The sequence below is a fragment of the Ursus americanus genome, chromosome 36, assembly GCF_024610735.1.
Source record: "Ursus americanus isolate L20-20 chromosome 36, mUrsAme1.1.p, whole genome shotgun sequence".
Lineage (NCBI taxonomy): Eukaryota > Metazoa > Chordata > Mammalia > Carnivora > Ursidae > Ursus > Ursus americanus.
This window is the reverse complement of record NC_142162.1, coordinates 17,639,441-17,664,224: the sequence shown is the minus strand read 5'-3', so window position 1 is coordinate 17,664,224 and position 24,784 is coordinate 17,639,441. Positions and strand designations below refer to the sequence as shown.

The 24,784-nt window shown below is 38.9% G+C and overlaps 1 protein-coding gene across 5 annotated transcripts in view; it reads right to left on the bottom strand.

Annotated features, from left to right (window-relative positions):
• The window catches only part of SLC12A6 (solute carrier family 12 member 6), a 91,322-nt gene that overhangs the window by 8,826 nt on the left and 57,712 nt on the right, over positions 1–24,784 (bottom strand). For all 5 annotated transcript variants that reach the window (XR_006782994.2, XM_045815680.2, XM_045815672.2 and 2 more), the window contains 16 exons: positions 20,093–20,187; positions 18,708–18,839; positions 17,296–17,442; positions 15,894–15,948; positions 14,475–14,605; positions 13,552–13,793; positions 11,361–11,575; positions 10,237–10,395; positions 9,980–10,078; positions 9,649–9,706; positions 5,549–5,723; positions 5,136–5,254; positions 3,825–3,923; positions 1,506–1,625; positions 629–733; positions 55–223 (listed from right to left, as the gene is read on the bottom strand). Coding sequence is in view for 4 of the 5 variants with exons in the window: in XM_045815680.2 (XP_045671636.1) it covers positions 55–223; positions 629–733; positions 1,506–1,625; positions 3,825–3,923; positions 5,136–5,254; positions 5,549–5,723; positions 9,649–9,706; positions 9,980–10,078; positions 10,237–10,395; positions 11,361–11,575; positions 13,552–13,793; positions 14,475–14,605; positions 15,894–15,948; positions 17,296–17,442; positions 18,708–18,839; positions 20,093–20,187 (2,120 nt within the window). In the remaining variant the exon portion in view is untranslated. The remainder of the gene's footprint in view (positions 1–54; positions 224–628; positions 734–1,505; positions 1,626–3,824; positions 3,924–5,135; positions 5,255–5,548; positions 5,724–9,648; positions 9,707–9,979; positions 10,079–10,236; positions 10,396–11,360; positions 11,576–13,551; positions 13,794–14,474; positions 14,606–15,893; positions 15,949–17,295; positions 17,443–18,707; positions 18,840–20,092; positions 20,188–24,784) is intronic.

Sequence of the window (24,784 nt, the reverse complement as noted above, 5' to 3'; positions counted from 1 at the left end):
AACATCACAAACCATCAGCTGAATTCCACTAAGTCAACAAGCCCTGATTCTTACCTGCTCAGCAGCTAAAGCTTCCCCGTAGTTCTCCAGGAAGTTCCCCACGATGACAGAGCCCACAATAGTGAGACCCTTTCCTGCCTTAAGTTGTGAGGCAAAGGTGAGGAGGCGAGGATGCTTGACATGTAAGTCTTCATCTAATTTCAGCAACACAAGTAACTGAGGCCTGTAAAGAGGTTGGTGGGAGGGTGGAAGGGAGAAAACACTTTGGGTTTGGGGAACAGAATGACAACTCTACCCTTTAATTCAGGAGATCTATATAAAACATGTAATTGGGCAGAAGGAAGAGATTAGAGGAAACGATAGGATGAGGGTGTAGTTTATTTGAACCTCCCAGTATTACCACAAATTGATCATTCTGCAAGAACAATAAAAATGGCAGAAGTCTAGATCAGATACCCCATGAAGAAAAGAGAATAAAGTATGAAGGATTTTGAATCATTCAAAACAGGTCCATGACACCAATTTCTTGAGCCACCTAACTCCTCATCCTGTAATCACAGAAGCACACACTTCTGTGTGCTAACCACGTGCCAAACCCCACACCACTAAGCTCTAGTGATTTCTTTACCTCCAGTTTTTAGTGTGTGGAGGTCCTTCTTCCAGCCGAAGCAAAGCAAACCGGGCTGCACTGAGGGACAGCCCACGGATTCCATCACCCCACTCTTTCTCCGCTCTGGGAGAAAAAAACAGAAAACAGCAGAGACAGATTTCAACTACAGCAAAGTACAATTTCAAAACATAAAGTTTATCTTTTCTTTATCTAAAACTAACATATGCACAAGGTAGAAAGTTAAAACTCATATTATTTATATAACACTCTTTATTAACATAATGAACCCACAAAAAGCAGATCCACGCTGCCCTTCATCAATGGACCACACTGTACAATAAACAATTCAAAGTAAAGGCTGGAAGGGTCACTCACTTGTCCTTCCATGTAATTATTCAAAAGCAACAGCAATTTGGAGAAGGAATTACGACAGACCCAAAGTTTAATTTTATTTTGAAAATAACGGGGACAAAGCAAAACCCAATGTAATCTTCAGTGTTATTTATTCCTAATTTTTGCAAGTTGTTTCTGAAGTCTTAGTTGTTTACAAAGTTACTCAGGATTAATTTCTTTTTCATTTCAGAGATAATACCTTAACTGAAGAGATAAACAAAAATACTTATATTTGTGTTATACTTTAATACTCATCATTATTATTTTGACATGTCCTTTTAGCTACTTTTTTCACCGATCTGTTCATAATTTCTCAATGGGTCCCCCTTGTTGATTCTGTATGTTTGTGTCTGTAAGATGGCTAGAAGAACTGGAGACACAAAATTTAGTTAATGAATGACGTCGTCTGGATCCGTAATGCCATTTTCATTGAGCTGGCTCTACACGAACTAGCCCGTGTTGACACCTGAAGCAGTAATCCAGGTCAAATCCACAGACTCACCCTTGGTACTCGATGTACTTGTAGATCATACCAGCTATCACCATAGCTACGATGGCATAATACCAGGACGAAATGAACATCAGAGCCAGACAGATACTCATCCCCATGAAAGAGAGGGCCCTAGAAAATTAAAAACAAAAACACAAACGAGAGTGTTTTCCTAAGCAGCTAAAAAAAGAAGCCCGTGCTAGAGGTGCTTCTCAAACTGGTGAGGGATTGCTATTATTTTTTTAATTCCAACACGGTGCACACTGAACTTTTGTAAAATACAATAAAAATGAATTGTCAGAAAAATTACTGTATGCCTGGATGCTGTGAGAATGTCAAATTGCTATAAAAGTTTCAAAATGATTTTTCTCAGTTTTTATAGTTGTCTTCTCATGGACTGCAGTGGTCGGCAGACCTGCACCAAGGCCCAAACTACCCTTTGTGCTGATGTTTCCCATTGCTGGGAAAACATATAAATGATCAGAATGTTATGAAAGTTAACTGCGGTTGTGAGGAAAATTAACACCTACTGGACAAAGCAAGGATGGGGCATGTAGTCAGAATTATTAACATTATCTTTGTAAAAAAAGTATTTCATGTATATATTGCTTAAAACCTTATGAACATTCATCAGCATACATGCAGAACCTACTGAAGGAATCTGCCAGTACTGTCCTTACTTCCCATAAGAGAAACCTGGCAGAGGGCACCTGAGTGGCTCAGGGGTTAAGTGTCTGCCTGCAGCTCAGGTCATGGTCCCAGGACCCTGGGATGGAGCCCTGCATGGGGCTCCCTGCTCAGCGGGAAGCCTGCTTCTCCCTCTTCCTCTCCCTCTCGTGTTCCCCTTACTTGCACTCTCTTGCTCTGTCAAATACATAAATAAAATCTTAAAAAAAAAAAGTTTTCCTCTCTCCCTCCTGCCCACCCCCACTTGTGTTCACTCTCTCTCTCACTCCCTCTCCGTCTCTAAAACAAAGAGAGACAGAGAGAGAGAGAGACTTGGCAGAGAATGATGAAATGCCTGTTTTGATCAAACAGATTAGGGAGACAACCATGCTTACTGAAGTTCTTCTGTGTACAGAACGAACGTCTTAGCCCTACGATGAATTTCAGAGAGTGAACAGGACAATTGTTAATATGGAGACAACTGGATCTAATAAAAACGTAGCAGAAGGATAAAGGGAAAAGGTAACAAAAGCAAAACAGTAACACAACAAAGTTCACAGTGAACATTTAATTAAGGTTAAAGCTAGAAAGAGAATTAGAGGTGATAAAATCAGTGAGGATCTAAATTTTTTTTAAGATTTTATTTATTTGTCAGAGAGAGAGGGAGAGCACAAGCAGGGGGAGCAGCAGGTAGAGGGAGAAGCAGAATCCCCACCGAGCAAGGAGCCTGATGCGGGACTCGATCCCAGGACCCTGGGATCATGACCTGAGCCGAAGGAAGATGCTTAACCAGCTGAGCCACCCAAGCTTCCCAGGATCTAAATTTTTGCCACATAAAGGTCACACTACTGCCCATCACTGGTAAGGGAAGTCAGGAAAGGGTCAAGGAGGAAGTTAGCACAGAGGAATGTAGCAAGAGGTGCAAACAGGGCATATTACAGAATCTTTAGCTAAGACAGGGAAGAAATGAGGAGGAGCCGGGCTGGTAGCTAAAAGCGTGATGACTCCCTTAGGACTGAGGAGACGTGAATGCAGCAGCAGCTGCAGCAACATTTCACTGAGAGCTCTACTACGTAGCACGCACTGTGCTACGCACCGCAGATCATCTCAAGGCAGCCCTATGACGTAGGGAATACTACCAGTCCCATTTTACAAATGAATAAAATTACACTTTATGTAGTTATGTGCTATGTTATAAAGCCACAAAGCTATGAAATAGTAAAGCTGACACTGAGCTAAGGACATCTGACTCCACAGCTCATACTCTTACCTGCTAAATGAACCTCATAAGGAAGAGAGTTTGAGACTGAACTAATGAGAACATGAGAATAAAGATAGAAAGGGGTGAAGTCCAGTGCTTAGCTAGGGGGAAAATGGGAAAACAGATGTGCAAAGGGTAGACTGGTTTAACCTGAAGAATGCTGCAGGCTGGAAATATTTACTTCAGTTTTGATCTTTATTCTCAAGTGCGTGTCATAAATGATAGAGTGACCTATGAAAAAACACGGTAAGATGGTGGAAATTCAGGTCATCGCGGAAGTTGAAACAGGCAGTGTGGGACGGCTGGCCAAGAAACATTTTAACCACCCAGAATCTCCTAGTTTTCTAGCTCAATAACAGGTTCTCTCCAAATGCGGGGAAGAAGAAGAAAAAGAGCAGACTCACCAGTGGTAGTAGCGGAACCGGGGTCTCCAGTTGGGTGTTCGAAGTAATGTTTGCAACGCACACGCCAAGTTCACAAAGAGATAACACATGAGGAAAAACCTGGCAGAATAAAACCAGGAAGAGGCCTGCTTATTACTGTGAAATGACCCTCCAGGGTCAGGGGAGACAGAGACCTCTGTTGTATTTAATCCTCTGTTCTGGCCTGCTAGCCTTCGACTGAGACTAGGGTGAAGAGAACTTCAACGTCTCCCCCCATGAACTGGCTCATTTTCCCGTGTTCTCTGTCAGGGAGACACAACCACTCTTACCCAGTTGTTCTTGGGATAATCCCAGTTTCCTCTTTGTCACTTGTTCCAAATCAATTTATCAAATCCTCTGGATTTTACCTATTTACACACTTTTAACCCTTTCCCTTCCTTTCCGTCTCTACTACTATCACCTTAGTTCAGGATCTCATTTCTTCCTTGCTGGATTAAATAAGCTCCTGGCTGGCATTCCCAGCTCAATTTTTGCCTCCTTCTCACTTGTCTTTTATACCAAATTCGTCTTTTAAAACATAAATATGATCATTCTATCCTCAAAGGATCACGCACGACCTCCGGGGTTAAAGTTCCAGGTCTCCTGTGACCTGGCTCTCCCTACTTCTCTGCTCAGCTACCCCGAACAGGCATGCTCCACTCTATCAAAGCCAAACTACTGTGGATTCGCAGATGTGCTGCACTGTTTCATTCCTCAATTCCTTTACACACATTCCGTGTCCGGGACATCTCACTCTTTTGTTGCTTAGTAAATAACCAGTCCTCCTTCAAGATGCAAGTGTCCCTTTCTCCAGAAAATCTTTCTTAAGTCTCAGTCCATTTAGGTGCCTCCCTTCAGAGTCTTAGAGCAGTGTTCACCTTTACTACAGTTCTCATCACACTACACAAGGGTCACTGGTTTTTCGCTCTCTCACTGGTTCCTTAGGGTTGTGTAATTCATCTTTGTATTCCTAGCATGCTGTCCAGTGCCAGGTAGGTATTAAGTCATCACTAAGTCGCAGGTGAAGGATCAAAGTTAACAGCAGCAGTAAAAGCTACAACCAGCTGATAATGAATAAGAAATGAAGGCAAAGAACCTTTGAAGTTATACAGGTAGGAAGAAACCATGACAATTTATAAAGTTAGCCTTACTTGAAACTTCTTAGGTATTTTAGTGAAGTTACACCTGTACTTGGCTCACTCTCCTATCACTACTCATGTATGCCCAATGGAAGTCAACATGTAATACACATCATATAAGCAAGAAAAAGTGAACAGAAGAACTGGCTCTTACATAGAAAGAATTGGGGCCACAAGATCCAGGGAGGCAATAAGAATCCCCAGCTCTGCAATGGCAGCAGTTAGAAGTAAAGCCCAGGTTGGTTCCCCGTTGGCTTTGCTGTGACCAAAAACCTGTACAGAGAAGGAAAATATCAGACACAGATGTGTGGGGAGAGTCTCCCTGATTCCTCTCTGCTACAGTTTCAGATATATGACGGATAATAGTGTTAACAACTGTGATATCTTTAAATACCTTTATCCCACTCACATATAAACTCATCCCTCACAGGGATTTAGAAGGTCTTGTACTAAAAACCCACATCTTCACATTATATGATCTAGTAATTACTAAGCCTATGCAGACCAAACACTGTTTCTCATAAAATCTGAGAAAAAGGAAATAGGGTATGGGAAAGGGTCACTCACCCTCAGAAAGGGTATGATGTTATCCTTGGCTATAGCCTGTAGCAGCCTTGGTGCACCTGTGAGACTCTGAAGTCCAGCCCCACATGTGGAGAAGAAGGAGCCAATAACAATCACCCATGGGGATGGCCAAGATAAGGTACCCACCACCAGATTACCTTTCACAGCATCCCCAAACCTGGGAAAGAAATGAGAGTGGGGAAATTTAACGACAGAATGAAAGACAAAAGAGACATTCACCTGATTTTTTTAATTTATAATTTTTAGAGAATTAAAATTGAGACTGACATAAATACTAAGAAACATAAAGGTAGGCAGATTTGATTTATATTAAGAAAGAATAACCCGTAGAGCCAGAAAATTGTAGCTTCAATTATAGCTTTTCTCCCTCAAAATATCAAAATATCTGTGCTTTTTGCAGAAAAATTGGAAAAATACAAAAAGTATAAAAAGCAGGGAGGAAATTCATAATCATAACATAACTGGTAATATTTAGCATACTTTGCACATTTTAGTCTGTTTGCTGTTTTTAAAAACAAACTGAGGGCTACAGAGGGGAGGGGGGTGGGGGAATGGGATAGACTGGTGATGGGTAGTAAGGAGGGCACGTATTGCATGGTGCACTGGGTGTTATACGCAAATAATGAATCATGGAACTTTACATCAAAAACTAGGGATGTACTGTATCGTGAATAACATAATAAAAAATTATAAAAAAATAAAATAAAAACATAGATGAAATCACATTACACCTATAATTCCATATTCTTTTTAACTTGTAAGTATTTTCCTATGTCATGAAAAACTTCATGAATAAAAATTTCAGTGGTTTTAATAATATTGCATCATAATGTACATATTCCATCCCTCTAGTGCTGGAAAATACTGTGATTAACATCTTTATGCACATATCTACATTCACACTTCAGATTTTTTTTCCCTTATGGCATATTCCTAAGAGCGAATGACTGCAATAAGAGATCAATATCTTAAAATTTCAAAATCACTACGAAGCTGCTTTCCAGAAAGGTTATAATACATTTTATTTCCACTGGAAATATATGAAGGTTTAAGGCTGATAGCACATACCTATTTCACATCAGCCTTGAGTATTAAAATTTTAAAAGTCAGTGCTAATTTGGTGGGTGTAACATGGCATTTCACTGTTTATTTTTTTTAATAATTTTTATTTTGTTATATTAGTCACCCTACAGTACATCCCCAGTTTTTGATATAAAGTTCCATGATTCATTAGTTGCGTATAACACCCAGTGCACCATGCAATACGTGCCCTCCTTACTACCCATCACCAGCCTATCCCATTCCCCCACCCCCCTCCCCTCTGAAGCCCTCAGTTTGTTTGTCTTTACCCACTTTTTATTAAGTATCACACACAAAAAGTAACATGCAAAAAATAGATGTACATTTCAATAAATTTTCACAAAACATCCATACAGCTATTATCTAGTCAAGAAACAGAACGCTGCCAGCACCCAAAAGTCTCTTTTATGTCCACTATCACTAGCCCTTTTGCCCCCCACTGTCCTTTTAATACTGTTACTTAACCTGTTTTTAAACTTTCAATAAATGAAATATGGTGTATGTGTTTTGTGTTTAGTTTCTTTCACTCAACGTTGTGAAATTCATCATGTATATGTATTTTTTTGTATGTAGCTGTGGTTCATTTATTTTCATTGCTCTACTGTTTTCCACTCCATTTCCATTATAAGTACATAATTTATCCATTCTACTACTGATGAACACTTGAACTATATCCAGATTTTGACTATTAATGATAATACTGCTGTGAGAATTCTTGTGCATGATTCTTAATGCATGTGTGCAGGCATTTCTGCTGGGTCTACCTAGCAGAGGAACTGCCGGTTATAAGGTATGTGTACGCCCAACTCTAGAAGATAATGACCGACAGTTTTCCAAAGGGATATGCCAGCTTACACTTCTTTTTTATTTTTTATTTTTTTTTTTTAAAGTCTAATTTTATTTTATTTTTTATTTTATTTTATTTTTTTTAAAGATTTTATTCATTTATTTGACAGAGAGAGACAGCCAGCGAGAGAGGGAACACAAGCAGGGGGAGTGGGAGAGGAAGAAGCAGGCTCATAGCGGAAGAGCCTGATGTGGGGCTCGATCCCATAACGCCGGGATCACGCCCTGAGCCGAAGGCAGACGCTTAACCGCTGTGCCACCCAGGCGCCCCGCCAGCTTACACTTCTAATATTTTTTATATTTTGGTTTAATTTACCAAAGCTCATAACCCATACATTTCCATGGCAACAGTGTAGTAATAGTAAACTGTGCTACTTATTCTTTTTTGTCAACAGTATGTGTCTACAGCATCCACTAGGGCTTCTGTCCTGAAAGAACCTGGTGTCAGGGAGAGTGATAGGAAGAGCTACAACGTGTATGGTACATGCAATACTGTAGTGGCTAAACAAGAAGGGGTGTGGGAAAGCTTCGCAGGACAGAAGATACGAAGTCTGGTCTTAGACGATCAATGTGTCTGCTGGTGGGAGTTATTACCCGTTCGAAGCAAAGGAAACTGTACAAACAAATGTGTGGCTGCGTATTTAACTTCAGGTTATGGCTGGGGCACAGGGAGTTTATGAGAGAATGATGGGAGAGGACATCAGAAAAAGGTACACAGGGCCAGATCGAAGTAATGGGTTTCAAGGGGCTTTGGCGGGCTGTGAAGCAGGAAGGTGTGTATGATCTAATTTTGTGTTGTAGAAAAACCGTTCTGGTGGCAGTGTGAAAGAAGGATTGGAAGGTGCTAAGACTGAAAGGGAGATAATTACAATAATCTAGGCAAAGGATCCTGAAGGCCTGGGCAAAGGGATGAGAATAAAGAATAGTGGAAAGGAGGAGACCTATTAAGATGAAAGGTGCAATTCACAGGAATTACAAACTAACTGGATGAAGGAACTGGTGGAAAAAATCTAGATGGCGCCTGTTTTGAGAAAGGTTGAATGGTGAGGCTAGTGATTCCCCCAGTTGGGGGAAAATGGGAAGAGATCTAGCAGGTTTAGGGGAAAGATTCTTGTAGGAATCTCTTACAAAAAGCATTGTCCACAATAGCTAAATCATGGAAGGAGCCAAGATGCCCTTCAACAGATGACTGGATTAAGAAGATGTGGTCCATATATACAATGGAATATTACTCAGCTATCAGAAAGAACGATTTCACAACATTTACAGCAACATGGACAGGACTGGAGGAGATAATGCTAAGTGAAATAAGTCAAGCAGAGAAAGACAATTATCATATGGTTTCACTCATTTATGGAACATAAGAAGTAGGAAGATTGGTAGGAGAAGAAAGGGAAGAAGAAAGGGGGGGTAAACAGGAGGAGGAATGAACCATGAGAGACTACGGACTCCGGGAAACAAACTAAGGGTTTCAGAGGGGTTGGGGGTGGGGGGATGGGCTAGGCCGGTGATGGGTATTAAGGAGGGTACGTATTGCACGGAGCCCTGGGTGTTATACGCAAGTAATGAATCATGGAACTTTACATCAAAAACTAAGGATGTACTGTATGGTGACTAACATAATATAATAGAAACTTATTACAAAAAACAAACAAACAAACAAACAAACATATTTTTTGTTCATAGGAGAGAAAAGGAAAAATAGCCAGTGGCCTTCATGAATGAAATGAAGAAAGTTTCAAGACTGTATCTAGAATGCTAAAAAGATACATACTTACACATCTCATAGAGGAGATGCTAGAGACATTTGAAAGTTTTTGTTTTGTTTGGTTTTTTAACTTGCTCTCCTTCACTTTTGGTTTTAATTTTCCAACAGCTCTTCACGTGCAGGGAAGCCCTTGTTATGCAGACAAATTCACTACTTTATTGAAGCGCTATATTCATTGCATCTCACATATTTGGAACAATGTAACTGGTACCTATTATTCACAAACCTTTTTGGGAACTATATACATACATTTTCTAATTGTTAGTCTTGAGTCATGATCTATACCTCAGGTTGGGTTTTGAGTTCACGACTGTTGTGGGGCAATGTGGAATGATCAGATATAATGGAAGACAGACACGTAAATGTTACAAAGAGATCAACTACTTACTTGTCTCGAAGAACAACACCTTCAATACAAGCACCAAAAAGGACAACATTGCTTAAATCTACCACACTGAGAGTCAAGGAAGCTGACCTCCAACCCTCTGAGATAGAAAGTAAACACTCGGGATATTTCTTCTATCGGTAAAATAAGGTGCTAAATTCACTAATGTTGTCAATTCTTTCTTGAATTTTAGAGATGAGGTGGGTAGATTATCTGGTGAGAAGTGAGCTGGTAGAAAGCAGGTATCTTTATTACCAGGATAAAAATAATGATCAGCCTCATTCCACAGATGTGCCTATGACTAAAACTCAGGCAGGACCCACAAAAAGGATACAGACGAAGGAGGTGGTCAGGATGGCGAGGATAGTGCCAATGGGAATAGACTTCTGAGCATCCTTTAGGTCTCCGGATCTGTTTGATCCAGCCATGATACCTTCAGATGAGGAAAAAAGAACAAGTCAACTTCTTAGTTCCTGGACACTTTGATATTCATGCCGATACCAAAGACTGGAAGCAAATCTGAGAAGCCTGAGAATGTAATTCTGTCTCCTAAGAAAAATCACTCCCTTGGGTCTCCTAACTTCTGCTTACCTGTGACAGAGGGAAAGAAGATCCCCACCAGAAGAGTAAAAGAGGTGGTGATGTCAACAAGGACATATTCGTGGTTTAAACTGCCTAAGACATCAGAAGATTTGGCTGAGGGCTTTTCAATGATCTCTCCCTTTGGTAGGTAATTACTCCAAAGATTCTCTGCAAGTGGGAAGAAAAGGGTATATAAGCAACAGAAGCACAGAAAGAAGATAACCGGGTAATTTTCTACCTAAACGCTATTCTAAATCAGATTCCTTATTTATATAGTTTTTAAAGGTATGTTTGCTTCTACACGACCACATATGTATCACACAATAAAGAACACGTAAGTAAAAACCTAATGCTCTTTCTCATCTGATTCAAATCTAATTCCACAAAATGCTCTGGTACATACAAATGCAGTTAAATTTACAAATGCAAATTAGTAAAAGTTAAGTGGACTAATGAATGCTCAGCCAACCTTATTTTTTTGAAATTAGTAATCAAAGCTATTTCTAACACCTTAGTGTAAACTTGCTTACACACGAAGACATATGAGGACCAAACATTTAAGATAGAAGTCACTTAAGGCAAGATTTGTGCTGAGTGAGGAAAACAACACATGTGGGTGTGGTGACACTAAAAGAAAGCTCTATTCTGTCACTGTGGGAAGAACACTAGCAATTGTATAGTAACACACAGGGTACTGTATTATTTTATCCTACTTCAAAAAGTGATTTGCTTAGCTCTGCTCTCAAAGGAGGGAAATTTTATATTATTTCAAAAAAGATTTTATTTACTTATTTGAGAGCGAGTGAGAGGCAGGCAGAGGGAGAGTGATAAGCAGGGAGCCTGACATGGGGCTCGATTCCAGGACCTTGAGATCATGACCTGAGCTGAAGGCAGATGCCTGACCGACTGAGCCACCCAGGCGCCCCAAAAGCAGGGGTATTTTAGCAGAAAGTGCCACAAGGAAGTCTGAAAAAGGATAAGTTCACTAACAGAAAAGCAGAAGGATGTTGAATTGAGAGCGGTGTGCTGAGCTTAAGGTGGGAAGTGATACTGTGGCAGTGAGACGTCATGGGCAACACAAGAGTCTACGATTGAAACACCTGCTTTCCTTGTTCAAAACCCTCCCGACTTACCTGTAATGACACCACTAGCCAATCCAGGAATCCCCTGAATTGAAGTGACATTATTGTGAATAAAATATTCGTCACAGGTGGCATTGAAAAACTGACTTGAGTTACAGAAGAAGCCCCATAACTTTGACGGTACTGTCATGTTGTTAATCTCCTTGGTCTTAGAGCAAACATCAATGTGTCTTGATGAAAGGGTGCGGTTACCCAGCATGCAGACCCTAAGTGAAAACAAACAAAGAGAAAGATGAAGTAAGGGTAAAAAAAAAAAAAAGAGAGAGAGAGAGAAATTTTAAAAAAAGAAGGTAAGTTAGAAATAGGTTAGTAAATAGGTAAGTAATGGGAAAAAAAAAACCCTCATTTCTAAGAAAATGTGAAAGGACCTAGTATTTATTGATTCATCCTGTAGATGGAGATTTATTTACATTTTATTTACATTTATTTACATAAATTACATTAATTTAATCCTGACAGCCATCTCACAAAATATGCACTAGTATTTCTATGTTGTGGATGGAGGAACTGAAGTTTAGGGAGATAAAGTAATCTCCCTGACTCATACTGGCAGCAGGCAGTAGTGACAGAATTCAAACAGAACTGTCTGAAGACACTGTGCGTACTCATCTTCCAAATGTTCTAGGTTATTAACCAATTGTTAGGTCTAAAAGAATCCTAGAGTCCTTTTGTTCTTTCTAAAAAAAATCCCCCCCCTTTTTGGCCTAGAAAAGCCTATATTCATAACAACCCCTTTGAAAATGTTACACTAAAGGTCAAAAAATCTGGCTACTGTTTCGAGAAAGACAGCTTGGCTGGAATAAAAAGCACATCCCACTATGGCCTAAGAGAAACTATTTTTGAACGTAAGCCTAGACCCAGTGGGAGTGAGGGTATTTAAGGACATTACAAATAATAACTGCTGATTTTAATTTTTTCTTTAACCCAGAGCTATAAATATGAACAAAAGAATAATATGCCCACAGTTAAAGTAACTCTCAAGAAGAACAAAGCAACTTTTTAAGTCTGCAAAAATGACAGCAAACGTACATAACAAACCATGTACCCACTACTCAGCTTCAACAACACAACATTGTCCAGTCTGGATTCATGCAGTCCTCTGGGGAATTTGGTCTTGTTCTACTGGGATATTTTAAAGAAAATACCACACATCATGACCTTTTACCCACCAAAAAAGAAAAGCATCAAAGGAGAACTTGAGGCAAAATGGAATTTCTCAAGTTAAGATATCCAGAACATAGCCTTCAGTACTTTTGGCTAGTCTGCAATCCCTAAACGAGCAGACTAAAAATTGATGATGGAATCAATCACTGACATCATTTAGCATAGCAGAAATACTGGACCAGGAGTTAGGAAACCAAAGGGTTCACATTCTTGCTCTGCCATTTAATGAACTTTGGGGCAAGTCATTTAATCTCTATAGATCTGTTTTTTCATCTCGGAAAAAACTATTTTTCTGTAATCAGGTTAAATCAACATAGGAGTGAGGAGTTTGATACCTGGATAATCCAGATGACTTTTTAAAGACGATCTCTGTAGCAAGATTACAAACACCACTTAGTGCTAGCTAATCCCTATGCCATTGGTCAAACAGAGAACAGGAGACCGGAGAGTCACCTATCTGTACAAATCCATCACTGCTTCAAAAACTACACTTTAATGTACCTGCACGACTTATGGTATATCATACAGTCTCTAGATATAGATATATATGCAAACAATGTGACACTTATTTCTCCTTACTTTACGACTAGAAAGTCTGCCACGGTATTAACAGCAGCTTAAAAAGTTTAATTAATTACAAATCCTCAGGTAGGAGTTTCGGTTTCTTTGATTCTCTTGATATTTTATTAATGACAGGAACCCAAAATTTAAGTACTTTACAAAGCTTGCTGGTAATAACTATACTATCTGAAATCCCTTCATGAATAGTTGTTCGAATATGCACAATCATTATAAGGAGGTTTTGAGAAAAACCTAGAATCTATATCCAAATGATGCTGGGAGCTGCCAGTTCTATGCCTGTGACACAGGTGGAGGACCAACATGAGAGGTCGGCGGGGAGGCCTCCTGCCTAGATGCTAACGGAGCGTATCCACGAGCGAAAGCTCAGGATCACATCACCAGACACTGTCAATGGCTACCCAGTAAACGATGGCTGGTCAGAGATACAGACACGTACGGGAAGTGTGGCGGGGCGAAAGAAGACTTGATGGCTCCTGCATAGATGGCCAAGATAGATACAATGACACAGGCCAGGAAAAGGGAGGCAAACTTGTTCACGTAGCGTACACCGATGAACACCACCAATACCATGAGGACCAAGAAGGCTGTGCCATAGACACGCATGTTATTTAGCATGGCTGCTGATTCCTTGAGTGCATCATCGCTACGAAAGATGGCAGCTCGGGGGACAATATACACCTGTTAAGCAAAAGAAGTAGAAAATGAGGTTATTTCAAAGTCATCAAGTAAAAGGGCTGCTGTGGTTTGCATTTGCTTTCACAAAGGAAAGCAAAGCTAAGACCGAAAATGACTGGAGACTTAACCTAATTCCTACAGAGATCGGACATCATTTATCTTTTTTTTTTTTTTAAGTCTACATGCTATTCTGAATACCTACATTTCCAAAAGGAAACAGCAAAAAAAGCATTAATAATTTATACAAAGGGCTATATAAAATAATTACAATGACTATCTTGAGTCCTACCTCATTATTCCTACTTACCTATGATATTTTAAGTAGTAAAAAAATATTCCAGTGAATAAAGAAATGAAAAGCATTTTATTTCATCGGGATGAAGATATCAAAAAAGACAAAAACTTTTACTCTTTCCCTATTAGTGCAAGTCTTGCCTCAAGACTTTAACTTCTTGGATGAACTGGTAGGGTGCTGGTGAATGGGCAGAAGGGAAGCAGTGTGCAGGCGAAGGATACTCTCAACCTTTCTGACTTATTTCCCCAGGGGAAGTCAATAACAGGTTAACAGTCAATCACTTGATTGATTCCTCAGTGGATCTCTCAGAAGTTTGGCTATCAAACAACAAAATAAATCCAAATCTCTATCTTTTCTACACTGTAGACCACAATTAAGCCATTACTCACCAGAAAAATTTCAATGGCACCAAGGATATACATGGCAGCTGCGAACGTGGTACCAAGATAAAAGCAGAGTCCAACAGCCCCACCAAACTCTGGGCCCAGTGCCCGGGAAATCATAAAGTATGAGCCCCCAGCTAAAAGACAAAACAATGTAAGCAGGATAAAGAAAGTACATCAGTAAGAAGAATGTAAACGAGTCATTAATAAGAAGAGTAAATGTTTCAAGTTTCTTAAAACTCTGTGATAAACGTAGGTTTGCTAGTGGGAAGTAAAAGATAAACCCTTCACGGTAGGATATACCGCACATCTAACACTCCAGGTAAAGGAGCGCGACTTGTCAGTACGGCCTAGACAAGCATCGAAGGGTATTTACCACAGCATGACACAGCCAGGAAAATATATTCTAACTAGAAGAAGGCGATACAAATCAAAAATTCCAGCTTAGAACATGAGGAGGTTTTTTCCTTTTTAATGAAGTATAGTTGACATAAATGGTGATATTAGTTTCAAGTGTACAACATAGCGATCTGACGATTCTGCCCATTACGCACACCGTTGACAGTGCAGCTACCATCTGTCACCACACAATGTTACCACAATATTACTGATGTATTCCCTATGCTATACTTTTCATCCCGTGACTTATTTTATAACTGCAAGTTTGTACCTCTTATTCCCTCTCACCTATTTTGCCCAACCCCCAATCCTCTCCTCTCTGACAACCACCAGTTTGTTATTTATGAGTCTTTTTGTCTGTTTATTTTTTTGGATTCCACATATAAGTAAAACCATATGGTATTTGTCTTTGTCTGACTTATTTCACTTGCATAAAGTGGATCTCTAGATCCACCTCTGTTATCACAGGTGGCAAGATTTTGTTCTTTTTTTATGGTTGAATAATATTCTGGTCAGAGGGAGAGAGAGAGAGAGAGAGAGAGAGAGAGTGTGTGTGTGTGTGTGTGTGTGTGTGTGTGTGTGTGTCTCCACATCTCCTGTATTCAGCCATCTACTGATGGGCACCTTGGTTGCTTCCATATCTTGGTTATTGTAAATAATGCAGCAAAACCAGAGGGGTGCATCTATCTTTTTGAATTACTGTTTTTGGGGTTTTTTTGGATAAATACCAAGCAGTGAAATTACTGGACTGTATGGATTTCTATCTTTAATTTTTTGAGGAACCTCCATGCTGTTTTCCAAAGTGGCTGCACAAGTTTGCATTCCCACCAACAGTGAGCAAGGGTTCCCTTGGTTTATAACATAAAGAGATTTTTAAAGAATGTATCCTAAAGCCAAATAATGTGAATGTTTATGACCAAGAGACTAAATAGTATTCTAGTCCTCAGAAGCTTGCACCTCTGACTTTATAGCATAAACATACAGTAGTCGTTGACAATCCCTGAAATCCAATCTTAGCCTACTGACCTGGCACCACTCCATTAGTGGCAATGGCACTCATGGAGATAGCAGTCAACATTGTCTGTAAAGGAAGTGAAAGGAGAAGATTGTTACTGATTTCTGTACTATTTTCCCGTCTGTGGGCCCCAGAGCACTTTCTGAAAAATTAACTCTTCCTACTTTTATGGAGGGAGTTGGCTCCCTTACCTAATAGTATTGAAATGAGATGATATGGTTCAACTCATTGCACTAGTCACATTACTGTTATTCTGAGTATTGTTAAAATGCCTCTACATCATAAGCAGGAGGTTAGGTGCTAGTGGGAGCCACTGATCTCACCCTGGTCTCCTAGTTAACTTGGAGAACAGACTGGAAACTGACTAAGCACTAGCTACAATTACAAGAACAATATTCAGTAAGGAGCAGAAACACTGCAGACTTCTGAACTAATAAAAACTGTATTTTGGAAACACTACATGGTGGCAGCACAGTATAGAATGGATGGCAGACAGGGTGCAGATGAAGGCACAGCGACTTGTCAGTAGCCTATTACAGTTCAGTGAAAAGTAAGGACTGTAGTGCTAGTAACAGGAATATAAAGGAAGGGTTGTATGTAAGAGATTTCAGAGGGAGACTGGATTGATCTTCGTAGCTGATTAGATGTGAGGGGCAATCAAGGAGCCAAACATGGCCCTGAAGTTTTAAGACTAAGAAAGAGAAAAAAAAAAAGGTGGTACTATTAATTTTACATTATTAATGATACAAACTAGGTGTTCTTACCCCGCTTTACATAGCACTCAGGCGAGCATAACGCACAAGGGGGGTATAAGAATGACAGTAATTAAAGAGGTCAGCAGTTGAATAAAAAATAATTTTTCTATAATAACCAACTTATAATAAAATTGATAGATGTGGCTGGGATATGTGGATAAGAGGAGTTTAAATTCAAGCAAGATCAGAATGTTCTCAGAATAGTGGGGAGAAGACCTGAAAAACACACCTGAATTTCTGGGGAAGGGGTAACAGATGAGACTTCAAAACAAAACAAATACCCCTCACCCCAAACAATAATCCGTTTTGGTCCTCAATACAATACTGCAGTAATACCATCATCATTTTCTAACTTTGGTGCTATCAAACTCAAATGGTTTGTATTCTGAATTCTTTGAATCAAGGACTGTATCTTCTACCTCCTCTAGAAGTCTTCCTTTGTAATTTTGAGCACATATTATGCATATAAGCAGCAAAGACTGTATGTACACTAATTAACTGAAAATCCTTCAGATTTTAATATCAAAATAATGTCTCCTGTTGAGATCATGAGTCTTTCCCTACTCGTCTTTGTGTTCGCCTCTAACAGGTCAAGTGCGTACGATCTTGAGCTCCTGCAATGTTCCAGATGATCTCTAGGGGCCAGCTGGGGACTTACACAGCAGCAGCAGATAAGGACAATTGCAAAGGCCTGAAGAACTCCAGCCGTGCCCACGACCCATGTAAGGCGTAGAAACAAGATCACTCCAAAAATATTTTGTAGGCATGGGAGGTAGACACCCATGAAAGTACCCATCTGAGGGGTCTGGAAAGAAAGATGTTGACAAAAGAAAAATTATATAGGCATCTAGAAGAGATGCTTTTATCCCTTTATTTGTATATAAAAACTTGCTCCCTAACTACCGTATTACTTATAAAAGAGATAATTAGTATAATCAATATTTTAAAAGAGGCACTTATAAAATCTCCATCTTATAAATGATCACCATACTTTTTAATATTCCTAGAATTATACATTTTTACTTTACACAGGTCCCCATATGTTTTCACATGGGAATCTGACCATAAACTTTTAAGTGTACCCCCAACAATTTAAAATGTTCTGTTCTTTGACGCTATTAGTTTTTTTTTTTTAAGATTTTATTTTTAAGTAATCTCTACAACCAACATAGGGCTTGAACTCACAACCCTGAGATCAAGAGTTGCACACTCCACCGACTGAGTCAGCCAGGTGCCCCTAGCTCTTCCTTTTCATTTAAAAATTGAATAATGATTTGACGGACTTCCTTCAGAATTTGGCGTAAACCCTTCATGGGAGCTGGTAAATGAGGTGGTAAAATGAGGATGTGAGGGTCATTTTACTCCTGCACAACCAGAGATCTAACTTCTAATATTGTTCCACATTTTCATTTTGAGAAAAACTGAAATTTAGTCTTTGAAAAACCTAATCACTTCACAACAGAGAAACGGCATCCGCAGATGGGTGTGAATCTTCTTCTGAAGGCCACTTCCTCTCCCTGGAATGCTCTTCTCCCAACCAGGGGGCTCACTTTCTCACACTGCTTAGGCCTCTGCTCAAACCTCACCCTGTCAGAAAGGGCTCTCCCTGACCAACCTCTCTGCAACAGCAACCCCCTCTCTGCCCTGGCTCTCCTGCTGGCCAATTTCAGTGTCTTTACCCTGCCTTTTTTAAAAAAAAATTACTTAATTATTGAAGTTAACAGACGATGTTACATTCGTTCCAGGTGTACAACAAAGTAATCTGACAAGTCTCTGCATATGTTATGCTACGCTCATCACAAGTGCAGCTGCCATCCGTCCCTGCTTGTATTTTTGTTAGACCATCGTCAACATGTAATACATACTTTAACAACTATCTCCTCATACTAGAATTTAGACTGCATGACAGCAGGACATTATATGTTCTGTTTTTGCTATGATCCCACTGCCCAAAACACTGCCTGGCATAGATCAAGCATTCAACAGTTACTGAGCACAGAGTGATGCCCTGGATATCTCCTTTCTTATATATGGGACTTTTTATTTATCCTTGTTATTTTAAGGCCTCACCTTGGTGGGCTTCTTTTTCCCCTCAGTGATGTTCTCTGCCTCTTCATGTTCCTTTGCTCCTTGTGTCAGATTAGTGTAATTGGCCATACGGTTGAGGAGAGAAGATACCTTTGGTCTGGTGTCCATTTCTTCCTATAAAGCCAGAAACATGGAAGAAATGAGTAAAAAAGAACACTGGAAATAAGGACCGAAGTGGCCTTCTACCAGAAAATTGCAAATTAAATGAGAAAATATTTCACAGGTAAATATTTTAAGAAAATTTATAAATGAGACTTTATTCTCCTCCCACATTAAAATATCACTTAGGAGTATACAAATCCTTATAAAATTCTTAAGTGAAAAGCTTTATCATTCTTTCTAATGGTTTAACTTTACAGTAAAAACAAACTCATGTTGGCCCCTATAGACAGCTGTAACCTTGAAAAAAACATTGATAATATTACCTTTAACTACAGTGCCCCTTTCTTTAGGCTACTAACATTCTTTTTTTTTTTTTTAAAGATTTTATTTATTTATTTATTTGACAGAGAGAGACAGCCAGCGAGAGAGGGAACACAAGCAGGGGGAGTGGGAGAGGAAGAAGCAGGCTCCTAGCGGAGGAGCCTGACGTGGGGCTCGACCCCAGGACTCTGGGATCACGCCCTGAGCTGAAGGCAGACGCTTAACAACTGTGCCACCCAGGCGCCCTAGGCTACTAACATTCTAATAACATTTATGGCTATTATTTATTGCACCAAGCACAGACAGCTCAATAAAAAAACTTCCGTGACTGAACTAAATATTCACTTCAGATCTTTTCTTGAAGGAAGCTGAAAAAAGGTATCATTTAAAAAACAGATACACAGAGAGAACTGGCACTCACATCATTGTCCAAACCTAAACACAGAGGCAGTGCTGGACTAAAGCAGGCTCCTTTCAACAACCCAACTACAGAGCCCATCAGAATCCATACGGTCTTAAGTAAGACATACGGGCCCTCTTAATCTAGCAGCCTACTTTCTACACTGATTTTTGATTGGTAGTTCTAAGGCAAATGATGTCTTCCCAAACACAGAGTTGAAAAAAGCTCTATCTTATACTTCACAGATAATTCCAATGCAAATATTTAAATCCTAGCTGAATTAGACAGCAAGTTCTTCATATGCCTGTGATGTCAACATTCTTCCTCAATTCATAGAAATCTGATTTAATGGCTACTTATTAGTTCGTGATAATTAGATTACATAGGTAAATCAACTACAATGACAAGTTATAGTATTATATTTTAACAATTAGTTCTTAAAATTATCGAGCCTGTACTGTTTTAAAACTAAATGGGATAGAAAACAGCTATCTTGAAATCTATGTTCCTGAAATTTGTGCCCTAGTTTTCTCCCAAATATTACCTCAAAGAGCGCCAAGTTTTTATCAAAATATTCGTCTCCTTCTTCATAATTGGAATTATTGAGATACGCATTTCGAGCTTTCTTATGCCCATCATCTGGGGAAAAAAAAGGAAATCAAGTTAGTTTCTCATTGGTATTAAAAAAGTATCTGCACCAAATAACTTCATGTTGCCTCTGTATTAACAGAATCCTTTTTCATATTCAAATTTTAATCTGAGAGTGGGAGAACTCAATTAGCCATCCTTAGAGAATGTGGCTCCCTTTAGAACAGGAGAAAAATAAATCTCAAAGAGGTAAACAATAGGAAGGCTTCACAGTATGAAGACCTCTGGAAACACTATTCTTTCAGGATTCTAGCCAATAGGACCCTACTCTTAAAGTCACTAAAATCTAGAATAAAATTTTTAAGAAGTACTTATTGAGTTCTTACTCAGTTTATTACTGTATACTTTATACACTATTGCTATTGATAATAGTAGTAAAAGTCCTCTACCTCCAGAGCTGTCCAACCTTTTATAAGAGACATTAGGTTAAAAAAAAAAAAAAAAGACATTCGGTCATGCAACCAAGCATTAGTTTTGTACAAACCCTTACCACGTTTTGTTTTTTATGTTAAAAGAGGCAACCCACAAGAATTTGGTGAACCAGCTATGAAAAAAATAAAAGAAAAAGAGACTGGGTTCCCTCAGACAGTACAGTTTGTGTGAGTGTTTCCTTAGCTTTGGTTCTTTCTTGTGTAAGAGTTATATATAATTATAACTGCCTTATTAGGAGAGAAAGAAAATAATATTATATAAATGTCATTAAGAACTAACATTTTAAATATTCAGGAAATTGATACCAATATAAAAGTTAAAGAAATTAATTTAAAGTCCAATAACCTTAAACACAAGTTTGAGAAACAGCCAATAAGCTATCAAAATAACTGGATCATGTCAAAGGACAAAAGAGCCAACCTGACAGAGTCCCCGCTAGCTAAAAATGGGATAATATGAACACTAAAATTAATAATGCATTGAGTTGAAATGTAAATATGTGAAATATCCAATATATTAAAAAAAATTAGTCACCTTTGCAGAGTTACTAAAGAAACAACATTCTGAAACAATAAATGGAAAGAATCAAGCAATTATCCTACCTTTCTTGTACCCACTATAATTCAGGGTAACTAAAAAGTTAAAGAAAATTTCTTCATCATAGAAACATTCCAGCTAATAAATGTGGAATTTAAGGAACAAAACAAATGAGCATAGGGAAAAAGAGACGAACCAACCAACATATTCTTTCTTGTTTCAAGTTTTTATTTAAATTCTAATGAGTTAACATATAGTGTAGTATTAGTTGCATGAGAAGTTAGTGATTCGTCACTTACATATAACACCCAGTGCTCATCACAAGTGCCCCCCCTTAATGCCCATCACCCACTTAGCCCATCCCTTCCCATCTCCCTCCAGCAACCCTCAGTTTGTTTCGTAGAGTTCACAGTCTATTTTACAGTTTGCTTCTCTTTTTTTTCTTTACCCTATGTTCATCTGTTTTGTTTCCTAAATTCTGCATGAGTGAAATCATATGGTATTTGTCTTCTCTGACTTATTTCACCCAGCATAATACATTCTAGCTCTGTCTACATTGTAGCAAATGGCAAGGTTTCTTTTTTTATGGTTGAGTAATATTCCGTTTGGTGTGTCATCAGTGGGTGGACATCCGGACTCTTTCCATAGTTTGGTTATTGTGGACAGTATTGCTATAAACATTGGGGTGCATGTGCACCTCTGAATCAGTATTTTTGTACCCTTTGGGTAAATACCTAGTAATGCAATTGCTGGGTTGTACAGTAGTTCTATTTTTAGCTTCTTGAGGCATCCCCATACTGTTTTCCAGAGTGGCTGCACCAGTTTGCATTCCCACCAACAGTGCAAGGGGGTTCCTCTTTCTCCACATCCTTGCCAACACCGGTTGTTTCCTGTGTTGTTACATTTAGCTATTCTGACAGGTGTGATATCTCACTGTAGTTTTTTTAATTTGTTTTTCATTTGCTTATTGATTCACTTAAAAAATATTTACTGAGTACCAGAGAAAACGCTGTCAAACTGCTTAAGGCAGTTTTCAAGGACTAGACCAGTTCCCTTTAACTTGACTTCTACAGAAATTTCTGGCTTAACTTTATAGATTGGTTTTTTAACAGCTTTATTAAAATATAATTTTTTTGATGTAAAGTTCGATGATTCATTAGTTGCGTATAACACCCAGTGCACCATGCAATACATGCCCTCCGTACTACCCATCACCAGCCTATCCCATTCCCCCACCCCCTCCCCTCTGAAGCCCTCAGTTTGTTTCTCAGAGTCCATAATCTCTCATGCTTCCCTCCCCCTCTGATTACCCCCCCTTTCTTTATCCCTTTCTTCCCCTACCGATCTTCCTAGTTCTTATGTTCCATAGATGAGAGAAACCATATGATAGTTGTCTTTCTCTGCTTGACTTATTTCACTTAGCATTATCTCCTCCAGTGCCGTTCATGTTGTAGCAAATGTTGAGAACTCGTTCTTTTTGATAGCTGAATAATATTCCATTGTATATATTTAGACATCGTAATTCATTGACTTTAAGCATACAATATTAGAGTTTTGGGTATATTACATTTTTAATTTTTTAAACTGTGGTAAATTTTAAAACAAAACTAGCAATTTTAACCATTTTTAAATGTGCAAAGCAGAGGCATTACATTCATAATGTTGTGCAACCATCACCACTACCTATTCCCCAAACTTTCTAACCATCCTACATAAACTGATTTTTTTTTAAGTAGGCTCCACATCCAGCATGGAGACCAGCTTGGGGCCCAAGCTCCCAACCATGAGATCAAGACCTGAGCCAAGTCCAAGAGACACTGAACCAACCGAGCCACCCAGGCATCCCTGTCCCCTACATAAACTGATTTTTAAAATATTTCTTTTAAATTGATGGAAAAGTCTTACTTTTCTAACACTGGACACAATGCCCCTATGTGTTTTAAGCATCCCAAGGTGTTCTTCCTCCTAACTTTTATTGGAACTCACATCAGTCCTAACACTTGCTATCCCTAAATAAATTCCTCAATTTCTTCAACACTCATTAACTACAACTTTTAGAAAGAGATGCACCCCCAGAGAGCTATGCTTTATCTTCTAAGCTTAACTTTGCTGACTCATTACAGTTTTGGTTTGCGTTTCCCTGATGATGAGTGATGTTGAGTATCTGTTCATGTGTCTGTTGGCATCGGGATGTCTCTTAACTATAGAGAACTGATGTTGTCAGGGGAAGGGGGCTGAAGGGATGGGTGCAACAGGTGATGGGGATGAGAGTGCACTATCAGGAGCACTGAGTCATGTACAGAATTGCTGAATCACTATACAGTACACCTGAAGCTAATATAACACTGTCTGTTAACTGGAATTTAAACAAAAAAAATTTAATGCATATGGAATAATGTAATTAGGAAAAATCACCAATTTTCAACCTCTAATGAAATAATGGATCTAGGCAATCATCATCAATAGCTGCTAAAACCATTAGACGAAAGGCTGAGACATAAGTTTACCATGGGTGGATCAGGGTGACCTGGAACTCAATGATCGAGCTCAACATCGCCAAAAACGGACAAAACGTAATACAGTGAAAAGTACACTGTGCAACCTGTGATGTATTTCTACCAAAAGAATGGAAACTGAATCTAATCAAGCCTCTAAATCTAACTATCAGTTCACAAAAAACAGGGGAGGAACATGTCAATCACCACAAAGATGGCGCAATCATCAAATTCGAAATGTGAAAAACTCTATGTGACAAATAACCTGACCTATTCAAAAAATTAATGGCATAAACTAAAACAGGTGATTTCATAAACTAAGACTTAAAACGCATCAATCAAGTGCAAGGTGTGAAACTTGTTAGAATCCTGACTCAAATCAAATTTAAAAAGACAATTCTAAAACAGATATTTAAATAAAACCTTATACACAACTAATGAATCACTGAACACTACATAAAAAACCAATCATGTACTATACGCTGGCTAACTGAACATAATAATAAAAAAAAAAAAGCGTAAATAAAATCGTGTGATGTTTGGAATTTTCTTTAAGATATTCCAGGGAAAAATTAGGTAGGGCTTGAAAACAGATTCTCGACATTGTTAAAACTGAGTGATGGCTTCATGGAGGTTCACTATGCTATTCTATCTGCTTTTCTGTGCCTTCGGAAAGGTCCCGGGGATACAGGAGTAGACAAAGCGGTTAAAGATGCTGCTTTCACTGTGTGTACACTGGAGTCACAGAAGACAGTTCAAAGCACATACACACATACAAAACTGACCTATAGTATTAGCCAATTTCCACGTTGTAAATATTCACACATGCCAGTTTTAAACTACTAACAACAAAATCCAGGCATACACTGTTTACAAGAGACATATAACGACATGCAAAGGCTGAAAGTAAAGAGGTCAGGCAAATACTGACCGAAAAAAAGCTGGTATGGTTTTATCATCACCAGACAAATTTTTCTTTAAGGGGAAAATTTTATTTTGGATGAGAGGGTAACCACATAACAAAAGGTTGAATTCACCAAGAAAACAGTGTATAATATTTTTTTTTTGAGAGAGAGAGAGAGAGAAAGAGAGAGAAGAGCGAGCGCGTGAGACAGGGAGAGGGG